Source organism: Epinephelus fuscoguttatus, linkage group LG23 (genome assembly GCF_011397635.1).
Source record: "Epinephelus fuscoguttatus linkage group LG23, E.fuscoguttatus.final_Chr_v1".
Classification (NCBI taxonomy): domain Eukaryota; kingdom Metazoa; phylum Chordata; class Actinopteri; order Perciformes; family Serranidae; genus Epinephelus; species Epinephelus fuscoguttatus.
The window spans coordinates 8213874-8229138 of NC_064774.1; the positions used below are offsets into that span (position 1 = coordinate 8213874).

At 43.1% G+C, this 15265-nt stretch overlaps 1 protein-coding gene across 6 annotated transcripts in view; it reads left to right on the forward strand.

Moving 5' to 3' along the window:
- Nucleotides 1-15265, forward strand: part of dysf (dysferlin, limb girdle muscular dystrophy 2B (autosomal recessive)) — a 147164-nt gene that overhangs the window by 118200 nt on the left and 13699 nt on the right. For all 6 annotated transcript variants that reach the window (XM_049569378.1, XM_049569374.1, XM_049569377.1 and 3 more), the window contains 6 exons: nucleotides 1628-1798; nucleotides 1951-2093; nucleotides 5435-5574; nucleotides 5661-5749; nucleotides 7202-7297; nucleotides 7412-7553. In XM_049569378.1, the coding sequence (XP_049425335.1) occupies nucleotides 1628-1798; nucleotides 1951-2093; nucleotides 5435-5574; nucleotides 5661-5749; nucleotides 7202-7297; nucleotides 7412-7553 (781 nt within the window). The remainder of the gene's footprint in view (nucleotides 1-1627; nucleotides 1799-1950; nucleotides 2094-5434; nucleotides 5575-5660; nucleotides 5750-7201; nucleotides 7298-7411; nucleotides 7554-15265) is intronic.

Genomic DNA, 15265 nt, shown 5'->3' on the forward strand with positions numbered 1-15265 from the left:
TGTTGTTTTAAAACTACGTATGTCACGTGACATTACATTGCATTAGTAACAAACGTACTTATTTTAGGCCAATCCATAATGTTTTTTTCTAAACCTGACCATATACTTTTGTTGCCAAACTTAAAGGGATAGTGCACCCAAAAATGAAAATTCAGCCATTATCTACTCACCCATATGCCGAGGGAGGCTCAGGTGAAGTTTTAGAGTCCTCACAACACTTGCGGAGATCCAAGGGGAGAGGGGGTAGCAACACAACTCCACCTAATGGCTGACGGTGACCCAGATTAAAACGTCCAAGAACACGGAATTGAAACCACAAAATATCTCCATACTGCTCGTCCATAGTGATCCAAGTGTCCACAGAGGGGCAGTCAGAGCTACAGGCTACAGTGAGGCTAAAAACAGAAATCAAATGATGTTTTTCCAAACAACTTTTTATGTCGGGGCTTCAGGACACTTGGATCACTACGGACGAGCAGTATGGAGATATTTTGTGGTTTCAATTCTGTGTTCTTGGACGTTTTAATCTGGGTTGCCGTCAGCCATTAGGTGTGCAGTTGGATCTCCGTAAGTGTTGTGAGGACTCTAAAACTTCACCAGAGCCTCCCTCGGCATATGGGTGAGTAGATAATGGCTGAATTTTCATTTTTGGGTGCACTATTCCTTTAAGGGCATAAACCGAAAAATGTGGTGTTTTACCTACATTACAAGTTAATTTTAAGGAGAGACTGTTTGCATGTAAAGAGCAGAAATTGTACATTTTGTAACAATGGAAGTTTAATTCGAAAAGATGCATTGCATTCAATGAGAAGAAACTGACACACCATCCCTGTGCATCCAAAACTGACGCTGGAGGGGTACCTGGTGCATTGTATTTAGACATGTAGGGCCCTGACCAAGAGCCAGTATCTGACAAGTTCAGAGTAAGAACGCGTTGCTCCTCTGGCAGGCCTCAAGCACAAACTGGAGAAATGAGAAGAGCCTCGAGTCACAAGAGATGCCACGTCATGGTCACAAATGTCACATAAAATGAATGTCACAAAATGTCTCAATATGTCGCGTCTCACCACAAAGTGTCCCTTCAACTTAACAAATATAAATATATGTAAAAAAAAAAAAAGAAGTGGACATAGCTTTTGTGAAATCACCTATTGGTTTGTGGAATGCCTCGGTGGTAGACATCTTGTTTCCCCTTGTGTGTCGTGATTGAGACTATACACTTGTTAGAAAAATTCTTACTGAGGTAATGCGTCAAGTCAGAAGTAGGGAATTTTTCTCATTGACTTCTATACAATCTGACTTCTTTTTGCAATCAGTGAAGTCGCCCCCTGCTGGCCATTAGAAAGAATGCAGATTTAAGGCACCTTTCACTTTTCGGACGCGGAGATAACCCCTTTAGCATCATGTTATATTATGCTACATCACATTCTGTCAAGTTCCGTCAAGCAATCACAAATATCCTGCTACAAGCCATGGACATCATAAGTCTCTGTTTAAGAGTATTTCAGCGTGATTTATCTCCGGTATGATGTCCAGCTGTGGTCACTGGGAGGTCTGGGACGCCACTACAAAACCTAAATCCAAGCTCAGGCTGTTTTCCTTCTGTTGCTGCCTCTTGTCGCTCCAGGATGTTCGAGCTCACCTGTTCGCTCCCTCTGGAGAAGGACCTCCGCGTGATGCTGTACGACCACGACATGCTCACCAAAGACGAGAAGATCGGAGAGACGGTGATCGACCTGGAGAACCGCTTCCTGTCCAAATATGGAGCCATGTGTGGCCTGCCGCAGTCCTACTGCGTGTGAGTGGACACCGACGCCTCTTGTTATTTTTTGTTTTTGTATTCCTACGATCAAATTATTAAAAAAAAAAAAAATGGAATATGTCGCATTATTTTACGTCTGTTTCCATGTAGTATTTCCTGGTGTTTTTTTCATGTTCCTCCTCCATTAGGTCAGGGGTAAACCAGTGGCGAGACCAGCTGACACCCAGGCAGCTGCTGCACAAAGTGTGCGAGCGACGAAACCTGCGAAAGCCCGTCTACCAAGACGACGTGGTCCACTTCAGAGGGGACCAGTACACCGCTGCAGACCTTGGTGAGAGACAAACACTTGGCACTAAAGCAAATCAAGCAATTTGCTCAGGTGTGAAAGAGCTAATAGGGATTTACTTTCTTCCTTTATTGTCTCCTCGCTCCTGTCTCCTCCTCTCTATCCAGCTCTGTGTCTCCTATGCTGCCTCTTTACTTCCTCTCCTACACCCTATCACCAGCTCCTATTTTCTCCTCTATCTGCCGTTTCCTTTTTTGTCTCCTTCCCTTCCACATATTTTCGACCTCTCCTCTTTTCTAATATCTCCTCTATCCTTCCCTCAGTTTCCTCCTCTTTCTCCTTGGCTTCCCTTTCATTGTTTCTCCTTCGTCCTGTCACCAATCGCTCATTCTCGTTACTGTCCTCCTTCCCTCCTTTTCCTTTCTGAACCTACTTCTATCCTTAACCTCCCTTCCCTTCTTTCTTCCTACGTGTCTCCTCCCTGTTTCCTCCTCCATCCGCTTTCTAACATTTGTCTCCTTTTCATTTGTCCCTGCTTTCCTTCCATATTTCCTCTACCTCTCCTTCAATATCTCCTCTATCCTTTCTTTGTTCCCTCTGTCTCCTTTTTCTCCCTTCCATGTCTCCTTTCCTTTCCTTCTTTCCTCCTACATGTCTCCTCCCTGTTTTCTCCTCTGTCCTTTTTCTAACCTTGGTCTAGTTTCCTTTTTTCTCTCCTTTCCTTACTCTTTTCCTCCATTCCTCCCCTACTTGTCGTCTCCTTCCTTATCTTCTCTATCCTTTCTTTCTTCCCTATGTCTCATTCTTCTTCTCCCTTCCATGTCTCCTTTTCTCCCTCTCCTTCGTTCTTCCTACATGTCTCCTCCCTGTTTTCTCCTCTATCATCTAACCTTGGTCTAGTTTCCTTTTTTCTCTCCTTTCCTTACTCTTTTCCTCCATTCCTCCCCTACTTGTCGCCTCCTTTTTTATATCCTCTATCCTTTCTTTCTTCCTTCTGTCTCCTTCTTTGTCTCCCGTCCATGTCTCCTTTCCTTCTTTCTTCCTACATGTCTCCTCCCTGTTTTCTCCTCTATCATCTAACCTTGGTCTAGTTTCCTTTTTTCTCTCCTTTCCTTACTCTTTTTCTCCATTCCTCCCCTACTTGTCGTCTCCTTTCTTATCTCCTCTATCCTTTCTTTCTTCCCTCTGTCTCCTCCTTTTTCTCCCTTCCATGTCTCCTTTCCTCCCTTTCCTTCTTTCTTCCTACATGTCTCCTCCCTGTTTTCCCCTCTATTATCTAACCTTTGTCTCCTTTCCTAGTCCCCTCTGTTCCTCCCCTCTTTCCTTACCTCTCCTTCGTTTTCCTCTGTATCCTCTCTCCAACCTTTGTCTTCTTCTCTTTTTCGCACCTATCCTCCTAGCCCTCCTGTTATGTCCTCTATCCTTTCTTTCTTTCCACTATCTCCTTCTTCTCACCTTCTGTGTCTCCTTTGCTTTCCCCTAATTTTCTTTCCTTCATCATTCCTTTTATCGGTCTCTCGTTTTATTCTCTTCCCGTTCTTAGTCTTTCCTCTCTCCTTTCTCTTCTCTTTTCTTCTTTCTTCCTTCCTTTCTCCTGTTTCCTTGCTCGTCCTTTCCCATCTATGCTTCCTTACCCCTCGTCTCTCTGCTTCTTTACTATTTTTTTACTCCCATCTTTTTCCCATCACTCCTCTCCTCCGTCTCTTATCTACCTCCCTTCATCCCTCCTCTCCTCTGTGTCCTCCTTTTGCTACTGAGACTGCAGAACTTTAGATGAGGGGAAGAGGATAGGGAGGAGGAAAGGAGTAAGGAGGGAAGGGAGGGAGTTAAACCACAGGACCACCTGAAGAGCCGAGCGATGAGATAAATATTCAAGATTAATTTTCACCCCGACACACACACACACACACACACACACACACAAACACACATGTTCCATGGCTGGTGCGATGCAAGGTCATGGTTGTCGTTTTGGTGATTTATGGCACAACTGTGTGTGTGTGTGTGTGTGTGTGTGTGTGTGTGTGTGTGTGTGCGCACAAGCCAACGTCAACATCGTGGTCGTCTCTCGGTTAGCGAGGAGCGCCGCCGCCGTTCTCTTTCCACAGTTGCCGCGGTTACCGTGCGTCAGCCCGCTGTCCGTCAAAAGCGGTTGCTAATTGGCCAAGAGGCCGCACTCCTCTTCCTCTCCTACCTCTGATTTTTTTTTCTCTTTACTTTCCTCCTCGTTCCCTTCTTTCTGTTTTTGTTTCAGTTTTTACTCCTTCAGGTTTCCTCCTGTTTTTTCTGTCTGACTTTCGTCTCCTTCGGCCGTCTTCTTTTCCTTTCCTTTACATCCTTTCCCTCTCCTATCCCTTTCTCTTTCTTTGACAGTTTCTGTTCTCTCGCTCCCATTTCTCTCACCCTCCTCGTCTCCTCTTCCTCCTTCGTCTCTACTTTCTCCTCTACTCTTTGGCCTCCTCTTCTCCTTTTCACTGCTTTAAAATCATCCTTTGCGTTCCCATCTTTCCTTCTCTCATCTCTTCTTCTCCCCCCCTTTTCATCCACCCTCCTCTATTTTCTCCATCTGCATTCTATCTGCTCCCCTTTCTCTCTCCCTTCTCCCCTATTTCTGCTTTCTCTCAACTTTCCATACCTCTGTTTCTCCTCATCTGATATCTCCTTCCTTTGCTCCTCTATGTTCCCTTCCTTCTCTCCTCTCTCCGTTTTGTGTTCTCTTGTCTCATCTCCTAGCTCTCCCTTTCCTTTTTTCTTTTCCTTGTTACCTTTAGTTTTAGTGTCTCCTCTCCTCTCCTTTCCTCTCCTCTGTTACTTTTGTTTCCTTTCATTTTATTTGGTCTCCTGTCCTCTCGTCTCTTCGTTTGTCTACTCTCCATCTTTGTTTCCTCTTCACTCATCTCCTCTCTCTTCCTTTGTCTCCCCCTCCTTTCCTCTTCTCTCCTCTCCTTGTTTCCTTGTCTCCTCCTCCTCTCCTCTCCTCTCTGTCCCTTCTCTCCTCTTTGTCTTCTCTTATCTCATTTGCTATCCTCTTCCTTTCCTCTTTTCTTTTTCTTTTCTCTTTTTTCGTTTTATTTTGTCTCCTCCTCCTCCTCCTCTCCTCCTCCTCTCCTCTCCTCTCTGAGTTGAGGTGACTCTCAGTTTACTGTCATAAACTTTTGACGTGAGTTTGATATTTTAGTTTTGCTTGGAAGCAGCACAGATTTTCCTCGTTCATTCATGATGCAGAGACCAATGAACAGCTTAGTGTGTGTGTGTGTGTGTGTGTGTGTTCTGTGTTTCCATTCTCCACTCAGAGAGCTTTAGCAGTCATTTAAAGAGTTCTGTGACCTAAACTTAAACCTCCATTTGCTGTGTGTGTGTGTGTGTGTGTGATTGTGTGTTTTCAGAGGACAAAAACATGTCCAAACGTCATCTCGGTCCAATTAAGGAGCGACTGGCCCTCCTCATCTTGAGGAAGATGGGGTTTGTACCTGAACACGTGGAGACCAGAGCGCTGTACAGCCCACTGCAGCCCGACATCCAGCAGGTAACACACACACAACGTCTGCTGTCAGCTTTTTACCTTCTCTTCAAAATGTTTTTTTTTGATTGGTTGTTGGCTCTGTCCGTCAGGGCCGTCTGATGATGTGGGTGGACCTGTTCCCCAAGTCGCTGGGACTGCCTGGACCCCCGTTCAATGTCACCCCACGCAAGGCTAAGAAGTAGGATCTCACACACACACACACACACACACACACACACACACACACATTACGTGCACTGTCGCGATGCAATCTTTGGTTTCAGATGGACTCAGACGTCTGTTCTCATGGCACACAGCATTCTATTAAAGATTTGGTAGGATGGTCAGTCACTAAATCAGGATGTAAATCAGTTTATTAGTTAATCAGTCAGTGAGTCAGTTAATAAAACATTTGACAATAAACCAGTCTATCAGTGTGTTCGTCAGTCAGTCAATCAATAGATCAATCAATCCAGAAAATAACCAGTTGGTTGGTCAGTCTTAAAATCCATTCATCAGTTTATCAGCCAATCATTCAGTCAGTCAGTAGTTAACCAGTGGTAATCAATACACCAATAAATACCAGAATAATAATCAACTAGTCCATACCCATTGGTAGCTTTGTCACCTTCTACCTATGCCAGTCCTCAATGCCTATGTGCAGTTTCACATAGATTGACCACGTCAGTGAGTAGAAAAACGTGGGACAGACAGAATGACTGACAGACAGAATGACTGACTGACAGTTTCCATGATTATGTACAGCATACCATACCATGACTTAGTCATACCAAAAATTAGAAAAAAAAAACAAAACATTGGTCCACAGGGGGAGCCACAGCGATCGGTCGCATTTTAACCATTTTTAAGCATTTTTCTGTTGTTATAGCGCCACCCAGTTGCCAATTAGAGTTAAATTTCTCCAGTCACCTTGAGGCGTCCTGTTCTACATATCTACCAAGTTCAGTAAAAATCAATATGGCGGTTAGGCCTAGATAAGAAATGAGCTCTCTAGCGCCCCCATTTTGTTTGATGGGGTCAATAATGGAGGGGTCCCCTCAGATTATGTGTGGTCATGTGCCTACAAAGTTGCGTGGTGATGGGTGAAACCCTTGAGATCTTATACACCTTTATGTGATGAGCCACGCCCTCCGCAATATTCATTGCCTTATAGAAGCTCAGTTTGAGTAAGTTTTCCAACTTTTGCCAAGAGGGAACTTTAGATATTGGTCCCTAGATTATGTTCACCCAGTTTCATGCAGATCACTCAAACTTCCTAGGAAGAGATCCATTTGAAGTGTTTTTCAAAAAATTCAAAATGGCGGAAAATCTGTATAACCAGAAGTTATGGGTTCTTGAGGCAAATGTGTTCCTCATGAGGAGAGGCATCTCTGTGCAAAGTTTCATGTCTCTACGACATACGGGGCATGAGATATGCCCATTCAAAGTTTGACATTTCAATCGGTTGCTATAGCGCCCCCCTTTGGCCAATTGATGTAATATTGCTTTATTGGCATCCTCCCATGACCCTCTACCACTGTGCCAAATTTCACATGGATTGACCAAGTCAGTGAGGAGAAAAACATGGAACAGACACACACACAGAGTTTTCGTCATTATATAGTAAGATACATCAATGGTTGTCGTTCAGGTTCTTCCTGCGCTGCATCATCTGGAACACCAGTGATGTCATCCTGGATGATGTCAGTCTCACCGGGGAGAAAATGAGTGACATCTATGTTAAGAGGTAAATTAGACATCGTTTTGTTCTCTTTAATAATAGACAATAATTATCTCACCATAAATCAGGAAGTAAAGACTGATAATACAAGTCGCGTGTTTCATTCTGAAACTCTCCCAGCTGGCTCGACGGACACGAACACAACAAGCAGAAGACCGACGTCCACTACCGCTCACTGGGCGGAGAGGGAAACTTCAACTACAGATTCCTGTTTCCTTTCCACTACTTACCTGCTGAGCAGCTCTGTGTCGTCGACAGGAAGGTGAGAGAAAGCTGTCATCTGTCTTACAGTATGTGCTGAAAAAATTCTGCAGCAGCAAATGGAAAAGGATTAATACAAATATTAAGCACAGACGCTCAGCAATTGATTCTCAGATACATCTTCTTCCTGTCTTCTTAATATTATTACCGGCCTCCGAAAATCAGTTTTTAGTAACATTTTAGTCATTTTTACCCTTCGTAGATTTAGTCTCGTTTTAGTCGACGAAAATTTGAAACGTTTTAGTCGTTATGTTTTTATATGTTGTTGTTTTTTATCTTTAAATTAATCCAGTTAGAATAATTCATTGAGACAGTTTTGTCTGTGTTACTCTGCAAGGTTTGGAGGTTTAAGTACATGTCCTCTCACAGAGTTGGTGATTCAAACTAAACTTTTATCTCTGTCAGAGAAAACTGATCTGAGTTCAGAGTGAGCCTCCTACCTGCCTGTCAAACACAACACCATCAAACTACAAACCGTAAAGTCCGGCGGCTGGTGGCTGCTTGCTCTGCTGCCATTCAGCGGCTAACAAGCGGAGCTACCTGCTAACACTCATCGCTGCAGCTAACTCCACAATTCCATTTAACACTTCCACCATTCACAGTCAGACACACACGGCTCATTATTTACTGCTGAATTACAACTCACAACTCACGGACCCGCGGCCCACTTTTGGTCCGCAACCCACCAGTTGGGAACCACTGCTCTAAAGACCTTTGTTTCTCACATCTACACACCATCTATTAAAATGTTTCCAACAAGTTCTACTGGACCTGAAAAGTGCTGCTGACTATTTGACACAGACATTATTTCGTTATATAACAGCAGCTACACGCTGTAACGAGTACCTGTGTCATTTCTAATGTGTCCAGCGTTTTATCCGTCTTGTTTTCTGTTTGTTTATTGAACCTGGTTGAAATTAATCAAAGTAAATAAATGGAAACAGAAGGTCTACAGATTTTCTGCCCCTGAATAATCTACAGTGGCCCGCAATTAACATTAATAATAATAATACTAAGTGACGTTTTTACACGAGAGAGGAGTGAATTAGATGTTGTTCAGTTTCTGAGACTCGACAGAAACATCGAGTGAAGCGTTGAAATAACATCACACTGAAAGTGGAATAACAACACGGCTGTCATTTGCTTTGCTTGGCGTGGAAACGAGCCTCTTTAGCCGTCCGCAGCCGACATGTTTTACGACGGCATTCGCTCGCTCGTAGCAGCATCCTCAATCAGCGAGCAGCAGAAAAAGAGGAGAGGGAGTTTTGAATAAAAAACTCTGCTGGGTGGAGAGCTCTCAGTCCAAACCAGAGCTGGAGCCAGAAGCAGAGTTCATGAAGCCAGAAACCTCAGCGGTTAGTGATATAATCACTGAGTCACAGGCACCGATCAGCAACACCATCAACACTCACACTTGTCTTCTTCAGCTCGATTCATTCAGCTCAGAGAAACCCAGTGTGTGTTTTTCTCAGAATTCTGGTGTTTTCAGGGTGTATTCACACATAAATGTGTGAAATGTGAGGCACCTGAGGGAACACCTTAAAAAACCTCAAAGTCCAACTGAATCTGATTCTCAGGGCGTCAAATATGGCAGCTTGGTGTCAGTGTCTGATACCAACACACAAGAAACCCTTTAGTCTCTGTATGAGAGACATCGGACTTTCAACTCACGTCCAAGTTAATCCATCTGCGGCAGCATTAGATGCTTAGAGCAACTGATGTAGGATAAAGATAGAGAAAGTCCAAGTAGGAAGGAGATCAGGGTGGACGGATGAGTCAAACAAACACAGGACTGTCACCCGGGAGACCGCTGTGGCCAACCAACAGTCAGTATTGAGTTTTTTTTAAAATGCAGCTAAGAGAACATACGTATTTACTTTAACCGAAACCATCAACCTAACCGAGTAATTTCATTACCTCAAAGTAGTCCTGTGAACATGGAAGGTTTTTTTTTTTGGAGAACTGAAACCTACACATCCAAAACTGATGCTAGAGGGGTGTGGAGAGCATCATATTTTGAGTCACAGGGTCACTGACCTAACTGCCATATTTGATGAGTTGAGAATGAAAATGTGTTGCAAAGTCACAATTTTCAGTGGTTGTTTTCCAGTTATTTATACTGTAAAGTTTATTTGCATATTAACATGTTAAATTTGGAGGGGAGGCATGTGTACAACTACATCTCCCAGGTGCTGCAGCTGCTGTCATGGACATAATACGGGCGCAGTCCCCATAAAGTTGTGCAAACCATAAACACAGGCTAATGAGCTGATTCAGTAAATACACATCACCTCCACTGCCCTGCCATTGCTCTGCATATTGACACAAGCTCTCTCAGGAACACTTAAAGGGAATTTTCGGTTTATTTCAACCTGTCTCCTATCGTCCTAAATTTGTTTCAAGTGACTAGTGACATAGAAATAATAGTTAGCATGTTAGCCGTTAGCCTAGATACAGCCGGGGCGCATAGTAGCATCAGACCTGTTAAAACGTAAGTGAACGGGCAACGTTCAAGTGCAAAGTTAGTCCACTAAAGCTTTTTTTTCCACAAAGACCGCCTCATATCGTTAGGATAAATGTCAGAGAACATATAGAAAACGACATGTAAATGTGTTGTCTTACCTTACCAGTGTGCTGCCATGTTTGTTTACCATTTAGCTCTGCTTTCCAAAGCGCAGCCGAGATATTGCGAGTACAAGCAGCGATCTCATACCGTGCCTGTAATCTGTAATCATTTGCAGTGTTATATTTGGTGGTAGGACTCTCTTCAGGGGCCTCTCTGCCCTTCCATGCGCCTACATGGAAAGCCTAAGGCAGGGAGAGCAGCAGCAAAGACCCCCTGGTAACAGAGCCTGAAATAACGCTATGCTCAATTCTTTAAATCTGCATTTACTCAAATTTTATCAAATTTCATTTAAAAAGCAACTTTTTTTTTGAATGAGGTTAGATTTTCTGAGCTTTTGCACCGTAAATAAAGATATCATATTTACGCCTTTGGATCTAGCATCTAGGAAACTGTATAAAATCGCTCATACTAGCTGAGACTTTACAACAACTTACCTCAGACAGACTGACAGATGCTGCTCTGGACACAGATAATAGGATCCCAGTAGTTGATGTAAATTCACATTACTGCCTGGTTTCACATTCGATTCACTTATTTGCCACACCCCTGGTGTCTAAAGGCGTTACAGCTGCGGGCTGTAACATCAAAATAAAGCACAGTTTCCACCAGACACTTTCAGTATGGTACCTTTGGAACCAACAGTAACCCTGAAGACATGGTACCTAGACCCTAGTGTTTCCACTGCAAACTGTACTCTTAAATGTGGCACTCACTGTATTTCCTCATTATCAGTGACACAGATGGAAGTCTGCACCTCATTTATCATCCACAGAACAGGCTGCAGTGAGAGTCTCTCTCCATGGGATATTTAAAAACAGCAGCTGTGTGCATTTAGTCCTTCTCAGGCAAGCTCAGGGGTTTAGTGTTGCTGTAGCCCACAGGAACAACACTCTGCAACGCTTTCTTTTTCTCCGAGTGAGGATTAGAATATATACAGTTCACATAACCTGGCTGAAATTAATTTAAAGACTTGAAGATCCACTCATTACTAAAAGTGTCTGTCATATAAAATTTAAAATAATGGTCAAAGTTGTCACAGTGAAATTTAAGGTGTGCTGATGGATTCACGTCATCAACTCATGCATTGAGTAACATTACAAGTTAACGTTCCACCTTAAAAGTCTCCGGCAGTCGGCCCAGTGAATGAAGTTATTTTTTTAGGCAGCAAAACATCCTTTCATTTTATAGTTACAGTTTACTAATAAAACTCTCCACAGTATGAACAGTGGTTACATGAGCCTCAAAACCAGACACAACTCAGCCCTGAGCAGAGTGACCGTCCTCTACTGACCAGTCAGGGGGGACCAAACATGGGGACGGGACGGAACGGTTCCATTGGTACCATCCACAACTTTTCACAGTGGAAACAGAAAAAAAAAATGGGTACTGAACTGAATTGTACTGCACGGTGGGAACGGAGGCTTAATGTGCTAAAAGATGCCAAAAATCTCCAGAGTTGAGTTGGCTTAAAATGACCTGTAGTTTCATCAATTTGAGCAACCGCTTTAACATTACACGTAGTGTTTGATCTACTGCTAATAAAGTATATATTGATAATGGCAGCTTTAAAGTCCAATAAACAGGAAGTAAAAGTCCTTATTTATCTGAAGACAAAACAGAAAAGCAGCCCTGAAACAGGCCTCGTATCACTAAACAAACAAATAAATTTTTATGATGAATCGTGCTCTCAATTTCAGTGCAAATAATTTTAGATTATTATTTTTATTATTTAATATTCTCACATTTTTAAACTTGTTTAAAGTCAGATTTGTTTTTTTCTGGCATACAGTACATCGACATGTGTGACCGAACCGTCAAACAACGTCTCCAGAGAAAATTAATATGTCTGTAAGCCTGAGATATTATTAGTTTTATAGTGAAATGTGCATGTTTATTGGATCAGCAATATGTAATTTAACTTTGGCAGTAATTTAACTCAACATTAGCACCAGTAGAGCTTCTTTAATGAGACAGGGCGACAGAGGGACGGAGGAAATGAGGGAGAAGACTGAACAAGACTCTGTACTTAGCAGTCTGGCAGCAAAGAGGAAGTTGATTGATGTTGCTAGATATTGCAGAGAGCAGTCACACACGCACACACACACACACACACACACACACACACACACACTCGTATACGGCGTCCCACCCTTACTTGTGACAGCTGTGGAGTGATAACTTAATGTACTTGGACAGAGTTGGTGGATAAAGTGAGCCACACACACACATGCACGCACGCACGCGCGTGCACGCACACACACACACACACACACGCACACACACACACACACAGGGTGTAGTATGTTTACTCTCAGTGTTGGTGTGTGTTGTTATGAAGTGTGAGAGCATGATGTGGATTTAGACTCTGATTTAGAGAGAGTGTGAAGTCATCACACAGTCAGCAGAGACGAATCATTTCAACACACACACACACACACACACACACACACACACAGAGTGCAGGTTTGTGTATAAATCAGACGTATTGTTAAGCGAAACACGACCCTTTGTCTGCCCTGCTAAAAGCCTTATTTGCCTCCTTATAATCGCCTCAATCGAGGGTAAAGTTACAGAAAATTTCTCAGTGAATTCAAAGCCAAGCATCGCTGACATTTTCAGTTTAATATTCGGAGGAAGATCAGGAAAATCTGAGTCCCAGTGCTCAGAGGAAAAAGCCTGAATTGTGCGGTCAAATTTTCGGGTGTATCCAGAGGACAGCGCGGCGTATAAACTGCAACAGAAAGCATATCAAAAGTGTAGAGAGTGATGTCCTGCTCAGGAGTCTTTGTATTGATACACTTGAATTCTCACCTGACACCTCAAATCTTTCTCAGCATAAACTTTATTAGGTACACCTGTTTAACTGCTCGTTAATGCAAATAGCTAATCAGCCAATCACGTGGCAGCAACTCAGTGTACTTTGGCATGTAGACATCGTGAAGACGAGCTGCTGAAGTTCAAACAGAGCATCAGAATGAGGAAGAAAGGTGATTTAAGTGCCAGACACGTAACCATCTCTAGGGTTTACAGAGGATGGTCCCAAAAAGAGAAAATATCCAGTGAGTCAAAATGCCTTGTTGATGCCAGAGGTCAGAGGTCAGAGGAGAATGGCCAGACTGGTTCAAGATGATAGAAAGGCAACAGGAAGTCAAATAACCACTGGTTACAACCAAGGTGTGCAGAAGACCATCTCTGAAGCAACAACACCTTGTCCAACCTTGAAGCAGATGGGCTACAGCAGCAGAAGACCACACCAGGTGCCACTCCTGTCAGCTAACAACAGGAAACTGAGGCTACAGTTCACACAGGCTCACCAAAACTGGACAATAGAAGATTGGAAAAACGTTGCCTGGTCTGATGAGTCTGGATTTCTGCTGCCACATTCAGATGGTAGGGTCAGAATTTGGTGTCATGGATCCATCCTGCCTTGTATCAACGCTTCAGGCTGCTGCTGGTGGTGTAATGGTGTGGGGGAGATTTTCTTAGTACCAACTGAGCATGGTTTAAACACCACAGCCTACCTGAGTATTGTTGCTGACCATGTCCATCCCTTTATGACCACAGTGTACCCATCTTCTGATGGCTACTTCCAGCAGGATAACGCACCATGTCACAAAGCTCACATCATCTCAAACATGACAATGAGTTCACTGTACTCCAATGGCCTCCACAGTCACCAGATCTCAGTCCAATAGAGCACCTTTGGGATGTGCTGGAACGGGAGCAAATCTGCAGCAACTGTGTGATGTCATCATGTCAATATGGATCAAAATCTCTGAGGAATGTTTCCAGCACCTTGTTGAGTCTGTGACACCAAGAATTAAAAAGGGCGTCCACCCTGGTACTAGTCAGGTGTTCCTAATAAAGTGGCCAGTGGGTGTATAACACTACTGTAAACAACCATAACTCTACTGAAACAGAAGCTCAGTTTAGTTAAAAGTCTTCAACGACCCCGATCCAGAGAAAAGATTGTCACTCCCTCTAATTGAGACACTGGATTCCCCCGTCGGACTTTTTAAAGTTTTGCCAAAAGCCTTTCTCTCCTCACCTTCCTATAAATCGATCATCACCTGTCCTGGTTATTAGTAAAGTCTTTAAATTCAGAAAAGCTAATTCCACTGTGTGAAGTTGGCAAGTGCAGATTTTAGTTTGCCGTAAAATCTCCTCACCAAGTATTTTTGGGAGCATTGCAGTGACGTATTGACATTTGCTGCGGATCACAGGGGAGCGATTTTATTTCAGGTGTGAAAAGCCTTTTTTTTTTTTTTTTTGGCGACATAACAACAGCCACGGTGTCACAAACACACACGCGCACACACACACACACACACACACACACACACACACAGATAAAAAGGACGACTGAGGGAATGGAAAGAGAAAGAGAGGAAACTCGGTGTGCACCAGCTGCAGAGTGAAGCCCATTAGCACAGAGGTGAGACGGGATCAGATACTGTCTGGCAGTTTAGTGTGGATTTACCAGAGGCGATAATAGGTAGAATACAAACACACACACACACACACACACACACACACACAGGTCCAGTGTGGAAGTGGTGATGTAGTGAGAGATGTGTCGATGGAGTGGTGCTCCAAACTGATAGCTTCCTCCCATCATGTTTTCCAGAGTGTCTCTCCTCCTCCGTCTTATCGTCCAACACAGTTTTATTTCAGGTTTTTCTAACGTGTACGAAGAGGAGAATTTATCATCGTAGCATCGACTACATATAAACAGTAAAAGCAAAGATGAGCTGATGATTTCTGAAGTTTAAGAGACTGGTTACTGTGAGGTTTGAAAACACCAAAAAACAAGTACAGAAACTTAAGGAATAAAGATAAAATTAGTTGGTAATAAAGAAGACTTTTAACCCTTTGAAACCCCAGCTAGTTGGCTCGACTTCTTTCAAAAACATTGGAAGAAGGCGATGAGCAACTTTAAGAAGAAATGACCCCCCAAAAGTAGCAAGAAATTAAAAAAAAATAGACAAAAAAGAAAGAAAACTACAAAAACAAACAAGGAACTTGCCTGAAAAAGGGCTTAAAAATAATAGTAAATCTGTAACATAATTTTAAATATATATTTGTAC